Below are 10,192 nucleotides of genomic sequence, written 5' to 3'. Positions count from 1 at the left end.
AGGGCTAAGCTGTACCCCAAGTACTATTTGTAACTGCCCAGCTGGGGACAGAGATCTGTGGTAAACACTCAAAGAAGCAGGAGTGAAAGAAAATCTTTTATTAAAAAAAAAAAAAAGGCTCTGAAAACAGTTAGTCCATGCGGGCCTTCAGTGTCCTCGTGGTGATTTTGTCCTTCTCACTGCAGGGGGGGAAAGTCACAGAACATCTAAATCCACGAGACTACAGAACAAACTACAGCAAGAGCTGTCCTAACTCGGGTTAGCTGTTTTGCCCATGCTACACTAACATCAGCTTGTTCCCCTGGCCTGTGGTGAGGAAGGGGGAAATGGAGAAATTTCTGCAGGTGAAGCCATCAAGAGCTGGGATGACTCAAGGCTGGAGTGTGAAGCACTCCAGAGCAGGGCGAGGGCTCCCCCAGCCTGGAGAACAAGGAACTGAGGAAGCGGGTATGAGGGTTTCACTTCAGTGACTATAAATTCTCAATATCAGCCCTAATCTGTTATCACAGGAATTAAGCAGGTCATCCTGTAACAAAAGGGTCCAAATGGGACCCTTATTCTGGGACACTTTCCAAGGAAAGCTGTCGGGAGGGTACCTTTGACTTCAGCCAGTCAGATTCCTGGTGACAGCCCCAAACAAGAGGGAAAGGGTGGCAGGACTCTGGCTAGGGGGTTGGAAGGTGGTCACTGAGCTCGGTACACCATACAGGTGTGGCTTCCATGCTGGGGGAGAGGAGAGGAGGGACCCAGGATGTATTCTGATCAATCTGCAGGAGCCCTGCACATGTCCCTGGGATTTGGGGAACATTGTTCAGGAAGGCAAGAAATGTCTACTGTGAGCAAGAGGAGGCGACTCAGGGCCAGGGAGCCTCACTGGACAGAGGTTGGGGGAAGGGAATCCAGGTAGGCTCCCAGCTGCCACCCTTAGGAAGCACGGATATCTGCTATCTGGTGCCTGCTGCAAGAACCTTTCTTATTTCACACCTGACTCGGGGGCTGGGAAGATGGGCTATTTGTGCAGGAGGGGAGAGGCACGTGTCTGCAAAGCTCCCAGACTTCTGACGCATACTCACATGATGTGGACAATGACTCCCATGCCTGACACCGCATCCCTGTCCACAGCATTCAGCATGGCTTGTGAGATGGTTTCAAACAGGTGTTCTGGATCCTGCCAACAGAGTAGCAGCCTTTCAATCCCCAGAACCTCAGACCTTCACTTGGTCTGGCTCCTTAATTCTCTTTTCTCTAGGCTCAAGGTGCCCAGCCCAGGCACCTCCTGTGTCTGGAGGGATAGTACCCTGGGTGCAAGAAACCCCCTCAGCCCCTTCTCAGAAGGAAGCAGGGTTACTAAGATAAAGTTGAGGCCCTGAACCTCCTCCGTTAACCAGCAGTGTGACCTTGAGCAAGTCAGTGTCCCTCCACAAAACCTCAATCCCTCTTCTGTAAAATGGGGAGAACAGTCCCCACCGCTCCTCTGTGCCTCACCAGCTGTCTGATCATCTCTCCTCCCACATGGCTCCAAAGTGCCACAGAACCTAGCCTGTCCAACCATGGAACCATTTCCTGCCAAACCTCTTCCGTCCTCTACATCCTCTATCTTGGTTTGCTTAGCTAGAAAACTCAAGTATCCTCAGCATCTCCACCATTCTCACTTCTGTTTTAAGGGACTAAATCCTCTAGACTCTGGCTGCCCTGCTCCCCCAATGCCACTTTCTTTGCTCAGGACCTCAGCACCTCCTGCAGGTGCCAACAGCCCACCGCACCAACCTGCAGGCCTCTGGCTCCTAGGGTCTCTTACTACCTTAGACACCATGTCAAAAGAAAAAAGTGCCAATTCCTTGGCATGCCATCCAAAGCATTTGCAAGGCTCATTCTGACCTCAGGCTCCGCCTTCCTCCACATTCTGCCCACACTCCAGCAACCACAGCAAGCTCTCTCCAGTCACTCCACTCCCCAGGCCCCTCCTGAACCTCTAACCTTTGCACAGGCTGTTCCTTCTGCCAACCAGGTCCTTTACTTCTTCCTCTTCCCCGTCAACTTCATTTTAACAGATAACTGGGTGTCTGTCTGGCTTCACTGGCTGCAATGGGCCCTTGAGGATGCACTTCCTGGTTTCCCTGGAGCCTGGCAGAACTGGCACACCAGTTAACCCTCCCTGTCCAGCACTGCTCTCATCTTTCCAGGCCATTTCCTCACACCACCACTCGTAAGACAGGTTCTACTATTATCCCTGCTTAACAGCTGAGGAAGTGGAGGCATAGAGAAGTAAAGTGACTTACCCAAGAACATAACCAATTTAGATGGTAGGTGGATCTGGGTTCCCAACCTAGACAACCTGGCTCCACAGCCCGTTCTGCTGAGCTGCCTCTAAATAATCCTACACCCTGTTAAATGTTTATTCAATGAATGGATGTGAGAACCCCATAAACTCCAATGAGGAATTATTTGTCGCTGTAGCAAATATCTGACTGAGGTCTCCTCACAGAAGGCGCTCTCTCTGGGAGCCAAGGCTCTGGCAGATGAAGTTTCTAGACACCCTTCCAAGGCTCAACAGCTGTGACTTTCTCTCCTGCCCGCACCATTCTCCCCATTGTTGTTGTTATTTTGCGACCCCATGGACTGTAGCCCTTCAGGCTGATCTGTCCACGGGATTTCAAAGGCAAGAATACTGGGGTGGGTTACCATTTCCTTCAGGGATTCTCCTCATTACCAGTCAGGTAAACACATTTTCCCCTGATGGTCAAGGAGTGGGCACCTCAGAACTCAGCCCCACTCCACGCCAACAACTCACCATGTTGGGCTCCCAGAGGGACTCGCACATCCCGTACATTTGTTCAGTGCAGGTACCACTGACTACAAAGTCATCGGTCACCATGGGGCAGCCAATAAGGTCTAGAGAGCAAATGAAAGGCTTAAAGGTCTTCGGGTCCAATCCGGCAATGACCGGCTCCGTGTAGTAGGGCCCAAACCTGTGGGACCAGGAGCAGAGAGAGAAAATGGCACTCAAGAGCATTTCCTTTCCTGTTTAGTCTATCCAGACAAGGCCCTGGCCCAGATCCAAATCCCCCTTCCCCTCCTCTCTTGCCATCTATAAATGCTCTAAGACTTTTTCTTCTTTTCTCTGACTCTTACCTTCATATTCCCTCACCACTGACCCTCTCTTCCTCTTTCTTTCTTCGGGAATTTTCTTTTTTTTTTTAACCTGTTCTTCCCTATCCTCATCCAGGTCCTATCACCATTCAGTCTTCTATTTATACACCTATACCTTTACTCCTTTCAAAAAAAGATTTCAAGCAGTTTGTAGAAAAACACTGAAAATAAAACTGAGCCACAAAAACATAAGCCGTTTGCAATAATATGGATGGACCTAGAGATTATCATACTAAGTGAAGTAAGAAATACTATATGGTATCACTTATGTGGAACCTAAAATATGACACAAACTTCTTTGTGAAACAGAAACAGACTCATAGACACAGAAAACAAACTTACAGTTACCACAGGGGAAAGGGAGTGGGGAGGAATAAATTACGAGTTTGGGGTTAGCAGATACTATATATGAAATAGTTAAACACGGTCCTGCTCTACAGCATTATGTTCAATATCTTGTAAATATAATGGTCATTTAATATCCTGTAAAAAAAAAAAAAAACCACGTGAAGTGAAAGTTGCTCAGTCATGTCTGACTCTTTGCAACTCCATGGACTGCACAGTCCATGGAATTCTCCAGGCCAGAATACTGAAGTGGGTAGCCTTTCCCTTCTCCAGGGGATTTTCCCAGCCCAGGGATCGAACCCAGGTCTCCTGCATTGCAGGCAGATTCTTTACCAGCAGAGCCACAAAGGAAGCCCAAGAATACTGGAGAGGGTAGCCTATCCCTCCTCCAGAGGATCTTTCCAACCCAGGAATCAAAATGGGGTCTCCTGCATTGCAGACGGATTCTTTACCAACTGAGCTATCAGGGAGGCCCTTGTTAAAAAAACCATCATGGAAAAGAATATGCATATATATATAAAACTAAATCACTTTGTGCTACTAGAAACTAACAAAACAGTGTAAATCAGTTCATTAAAAAAAGGTCTTCCTATGCACCACCACCAACAAAAAACCCCTCCAAACAGAATGCAAGACACTCAAACTAAACACAAAGTTTTGTTCTGAGTCTCCCAGCAGGCAAAGCAAAAAAAATACTCAGTGAGGTGGATTATTGTCATTGTCTGCCATCAGGAAATAACAGCTCATCTGAAACTTGCTCTAGACCTTGAAATCTGAGAAGAATCTATCTTAAGAGATCTTCATTTATTATTTTGAGAGGAAAATACAGTTGATTGGGCAGGAGACATTGTTAGAACACCGGACCAGGTCAAGGGAGAGCTGACCCCTTTTGTGGGCTAGTAGCCAATTTTTATAGTCTCAAAGACAAAGAAACTTCCTGCCGGAAGGGTGGCATTAGGTGATTGGTTAGGGTGCTATAGTGTGGGTATTTTACCTAATAGGGAGTCAGGGAGTTGGCTAGTTTAGGTCAGGGGGTCTCAAGGCAATAGCTGTTATGGGGCTTAGTCAGTTCCAGAGATGACCCTGGTACAGGGCCCCACATCTGTGACCTTGGTATAGGGCTCCACAATCCCCACTCTTTTTATTTATGGGTCAAATCTTTGGCCCCTTAACACCCTGCTTGTGACTGAGTGACTATCTAGCCCCATCTCAGGCCATGGGGACTCAGGTCACCGGGGAAAGGGGTGATGACTGCTCCAACTTCTTTAGGCTGAACAGGGATGTCATAGGGTCCTGGGTCATCATAGGGATCTTTATATAGGAAATACTCAAAAAGTAATGGCCAGTATCCTCAACAGAAACAGTAAGTAAACAGACATTATTCATGTCTTATATCAGTTCTCAGTAATACCCATGGGCATGATCTTAAGGTACAACTTTGTAAAAAAATAATAATTCTAAATAAAAAATTATAATTGTTAGGTAGAGGAAGAGGTGGAAGTAGTGCACTTTGATCTGGTATTTCTCAAACAGATCCCGAGACATCAAATTTCTCTAAGAAATTAATTTTGTATTTTCCTCTCAATAAACTGAAAATAAAGTTAAATAAGAATGTCCTGAATTATCTGGGTAACAACCTTAAAACTAAATACAACAACACAACTCAGGGCCTGTGTTTATACTTCCAGTCATGTTGATGCCAAGGTACCACCTGAAGGTTAGTGTTTACTTTTTATTGGCAGTGTTTCACAGAGGTGCCTGAATGGATTCTCTGGGATCCATAAGAAGTTTTTTACTTTAAAAAGGGTCTGTACATGGCTCAATTTTGCAAATCATTGCATTTGCCTATCCTGCTGAAAAATCAATGACTTCAGTTGGACTTGTACAGAAAGCCTGGTTACAATAGCTAAGAATCTAGAATTTTCCAGGTCAGCCTCAATGTCTCATATTTTTATTACGAGTAAACATGAACCATTAAATATATGGAACCTAAGTGTGAGGTAATCTGTACAACTCTGTAAGATTTCCCCCCATATCTGAAACTAATACAATATTATAAATCAATTATACCTCAATTAAATTTATAAAACAAAACAAAAGAAACACCTCTCCCTGCCTACCCCCATAAAATAGTTTTTCAAAATCTTTTGTTAAGCCTTTCTCAATTTGGGATTTTTAGAAACATGGTTATTACATATGTCAGACAATTCATAGCTAAGAATATTAACATCAACCAAAAAACAATACCTCTTATTTTTCAATAGTAAAAAGGCAACAATATTGCTCCACATATGGAAATGGCAAAATTTTAGTTTTAAAGCTAAAGAGTACTTTTGTAACTTTTCTATAAAGTCAAAAATTATTTCAAAATAAAAAGTTTAAAAAAAATAAAGAAAGAAAGAAAAAAAGAGCTCAACTCGTCTTCTTACCACCCAGTTTTGCCCAGAGATGGAGGGGGAAAGTATCTACAGGCTCTCCCTTCAATTTCATCACAACTTCTGGACTGAATTCTACAATTAGGGGCCCCTTCTTGTCTCACCATAAAGTTACCAAATGTCAAAAATTAACATACGCAATTCCTAGATTCCATGTATTCCAGAGAATCTAATGATCACAACAGAATGAACTCTGGGGTAAGGGTGGCTCCTGGCTGGGAGACTCCTGGGCACACTTTGGTAGCATTAATTTTGTTGCCTGGGATCAAGGTTATTTGCTTTCCCTGCCTTCTTCTGAAGTAGCCCTTTTTCTTTCTTATTTGATTGTTAGGCCCAGAGAAAACATACCCCCCAAAATAAGGATACTGTCCTACAAATAAGACATGAGTCAGCCAGGGGAATTTTCTTCCTAGGTATGTTCCCCAAGTCCCAGGCTACCCTTCTACTCACCGTTTCTCGTACAAAAGGTTGGCTACCATGCTCATGAGGGTGTAAGGTTTGATCTGCCGGCCTTCCTTCAGCTCATACAGGTTCAGCCGGAACTTGAGGCGCTGGGCACTGTGGTAGAAGGAGACAGTGTGTTAGCAAGTAATTGCTGAATGTCCCCTGTGTACACCTCATGGAGGTCAGGAGATGCCTAAGGAGACACACAATCCCAAACCTGCCAAGAGACTCCTCCCCGTCTCCCAGTGATTTTCTTACCTGAAGTCCAGCCTCATGCCCACTTTGAGGTTTTGTCCAACACTTCTACCTGTAAACATGCCACTCTGCTAACCTTTTTCCTCATTCTTTTTTTGAGGTGAGAAAAGGGGAGTAAAGAAGCGGATTCCCACCCCCCCCACCCCCACCCCCCCACACACACGTTTTTGAGGAATAGTTTATACAGCACACTCTGGACAGGAGCCTGAATGCAGACATAGTGATGGCAGCTTACAGTAGAAAGAGCAGTAAACTGAGAGAGCTGACTTGGGCTAAGTCTTCCTCTTCCCACTTAATTTTCCATTCCTAAGATGGGGACAAAGTAAGTCATCTGGCAGTGAGATAACGTATGAGTGTTAATAAACAGCAGCAGCTGCACTATTGGACCGAAAGACACCTAAGCAAAGAGGCCACGCCTCCTCCAGTGCCATGGCAGAGCTCAGGGACAGGCCCTGCAGGGAGCAGACCAGTGACAAGACTGCTGGAAGCGGAGCGCTGAGTCACAGGACCCCAGAAGAAAGACACAAGCCTAAGCGTCATCGAGGAAAATGAGGCCCAGCAAAATTAGCAGTGACTGCCCACAAACATGCAAACTTGGTGAGAGAAGCCTCCTGAAGAAAAGAAAATAGTGGGAGGGGAACAGCTGTGATTGGAGACAGGAAGACTAATGGGGGCCTCACAGTGACAGGAACACTAAGCCATCATTCTCCGATTCCACCAGCACTGGGTAAAAGGACTGGTTGGTTCAGATCTCAGGAAGAATATCCAAGTTATATATATTATTGAGACTTTAGGAAGGTTTAAAGGAAATGAGAGAAAAAAATTCCTGACAAGCTCCCATCCACATCTGTTGTTGTTCAGTCGCTAAGTTGTATCCAACTCTTTGTGACCCCATGGACTGCAGCACGCCAGGCTTCCCTGTCCTTCACTATCCCCTGGAGTTTGCTCAAATTCATGTCCATAGAGTCAGTGACGCTAACTAACCATCTCATCCTCTGCTGCCCTCTTCTCCTTTTGCCTTCAATCTTTCCCAGCATCAGGGTCTTTTCTAATGAGTCAGTCCTTTGCATCAGGTGATCAAAGTATTGGAGCTTCAGCTTTAGTATCAGTCCTTCTAATGAATATTCAGGGTTGATCTCCTTTAGGATCAACTGGTTTGATCTTGGAGTCCAGGGGACTCTAAAGAGTCTTCTCTAGCACCACAATTCAAAAATATCACATCAGGAATTATCAATCTTCTAAGAACTATGTCCAAGAAGTGCTGCTTCTTAGGCCACCTGTAACCCCATCTTCCCTCTTGAAACTTTGACCCTGACTCTTTTCCTCTTGTCTCTCTTCTTACCCCACTACTGAATATACAGCTCAGCTCTTGAGTTGTCACTTATTTTTTCTCTCTATACATTTTGTCTCTCTGTAATCTGTTCTCATAGATTTAACAGATCACCAAAGCCTATCCAGCCCTGCGATATAATCTCAAGACCTCAACTGCTCACAGAATGTTTCTACTTGGCTTGTCACTTCAAAATTGGTATCAAAATCAAAGTCATCACCTTTCCCCTAAAACTAGTCTTCTCAATTTCAGTCAACATGCTCAAAACAAAAATCATCTTTGAAACATTTCTAGATTGCCTACATGTCAAGTACTAAACTAGACACTTAACAGATAAAAAAGACAGGAATCCCAACCTCAATGCACAACTCTTTGGCCTCACAATATCCAAGTAGCCACTTAGGTAAGTCAGCAACAACTCTCAGAAATGCCTTCTTTTCCTTTCCCACTACACCACCCCGTTATGACCACAGCCCTCACACCTCACAGAATCCTTATTTCATCTCCCCAATTCTCCCTTCTCTCACAAAATCACTGTCAACTAAATAGCTACTCTAGCAGTTAATATGCACCAGCTCATTATGGATTAATTATCTTTCGATATGCCTGCCTTGTCTCCCAACTAGACCACTTGTAGTTCTTTAGGGACTGAGCATGAGCTTTGGCCTCAGAAATTGGGATCCTGGGAGTCAGTCATTAGCTTACAACTTGAGCAGTAAGACTCTCTGATACCTTGTTTCCTCATCTGCAAAATGGGAGAGCAACATGGTGATGTATGTCCTTAAGAAGATTAAGGTCCATGAAGATAAGGTGCTTTCCACAGTATCTGGCTCCGAGTAAATGCTAACCTGGTTAGGATCCACTCTATCGTTAACAGTGTTCGACAAAGTCTCAGATTCAGTGGTAGTGTTCAGTAGAAGACTGACACCCAGGCCACTCATCCCGCTAGGCAAGGCTAGTCCAAGAAGCGTGGGTGTGGGTGGGAACCCCCGACACTTACACTGTCTGGACGTCGGTGGCAAGACCCGCCAGGCCGATGTACAGTCGGTCGCCCATGGGAAAGATCTTCTGGAAGTCCGTGGTCACCATCTGGGCCTGGATCCCGAAGCGCCTGTCAGCAGCGATGGCCACACAGTTCTTCCCCTTCATGGCCATGACGGCCCCTCCGTTATAGGACATAATAGACTGAAGCAAACAGAGCGGAGGGGCTCAGCTCGAGGGGCAAACAAGGCCATAGCACCCAGCGCAGCCCCTGATTCGCAGGCTCCTCTACGCACCGTCCTCCACTCTGGAGGCGCCTGGATACCCTGAACTCCAGCTCTGAGATTAGCGCTGTGAGGCTTCGAGGAGCCCCATTTCCCGCCGCTGTCCTCACCAAGGTTCGCACCCCCTTCAAACTGAAGTGGCTTCCTTCAATCGACCACCAGGCCTCTCGACCTCCCAAACTTCCCATGACCTCCCCTCCCCATTCCTCTATCCCTACCCCAAGTCCCTCTTCTTTGCTCCCTGTCTCACCATGATTGCGGTGTGTTAGGACCTCCAATCGCCACAATTCCAGCAAACCTGCTAAGGGCCTCTCTACGCAACCACCCTCGCTGCTTTCTCTCTATTGGCTGAGAGGCCGACCCTTCCGGAACATCTTGATTTTCTATTGGCTGTGTATCTTTGTCAGTCACCAGTACAGGAGTTGGGTTGAGAAGCCAAAACCTAGGTAAGGAAAGCGCAAAGTGAAAAGTCACTGTGAGTGCGGAAGAGCTCGGCGTCGCGGTGCAATCTGGGATAGTGGTGGACCCAGTCTCTGGAAGCCAAAGACGCCGGCCGGAACCTCCGTCCACGTGGGCTGGTGAAACCCGAAATAAAGGGCTTTGGCTCCAGTAAAGGGCAACCGGGTTGGTTAAGGGCACGCTGTGCGGTCGGGGATACTACTCTTGAAGCTTGTTTCATTTATTCACTCCAGAAATCCTTACGTCTGTTGTATGCCAGGCACCATGCTAGGCTCTGGACATGCACCGGACTAGAACAGTGTCCGGTATTTGGGAGGCGCCCGTAAAGTGCCTATTTACTGTTGGAGAGGGGCGCTGGGAGGGCGTCGCAGATATTCTGCGGCTGCAGGGGTTGGGCTGCAAAGGGGGCATTTGGAAGCTGCAGGTCGACTTCACGAAGCCTCATTATCAGATCACCCTGAAGAAGAACGTTCCGGACTTCCCCAAGTCTAAGATCCAGAGGAAGCAGG

The 10,192-nt window shown here is 46.4% G+C and overlaps 1 protein-coding gene across 1 annotated transcript; it reads right to left on the bottom strand.

Annotated features, from left to right (window-relative positions):
- Window positions 1-83: 83 nt before the first annotated feature.
- Window positions 84-9,586, bottom strand: PSMB3 (proteasome subunit beta 3). The gene is made up of 6 exons (XM_027518113.1): window positions 9,475-9,586; window positions 8,960-9,144; window positions 6,381-6,488; window positions 2,792-2,969; window positions 1,074-1,168; window positions 84-179 (listed from the first exon to the last, which is right to left on the bottom strand). The coding sequence occupies exons 1-6, from the start codon at window positions 9,475-9,477 to the stop codon at window positions 131-133; spliced, it is 618 nt and encodes a 205-aa protein (XP_027373914.1). The 5' UTR covers window positions 9,478-9,586; the 3' UTR covers window positions 84-130.
- Window positions 9,587-10,192: the final 606 nt, after the last annotated feature.

This window comes from Bos indicus x Bos taurus, chromosome 19 (genome assembly GCF_003369695.1).
Source record: "Bos indicus x Bos taurus breed Angus x Brahman F1 hybrid chromosome 19, Bos_hybrid_MaternalHap_v2.0, whole genome shotgun sequence".
NCBI lineage: Eukaryota > Metazoa > Chordata > Mammalia > Artiodactyla > Bovidae > Bos > Bos indicus x Bos taurus.
Note: the sequence above shows the minus strand (reverse complement) of the source record. Positions and strands in the feature narration are given on the sequence as shown.

Bases quoted from the DNA above. Each gene is read 5' to 3' on its own strand.
- PSMB3 (XM_027518113.1), bottom strand. The intron at 6,489-8,959 runs GTAAGTGTCGGG...CTTCTACCACAG, and splicing joins GCCACCGACGTCCAGACAGT to TGCCCAGCGCCTCAAGTTCC. The intron at 2,970-6,380 runs GTGAGTAGAAGG...CTGGTCCCACAG, and splicing joins AACCTTTTGTACGAGAAACG to GTTTGGGCCCTACTACACGG.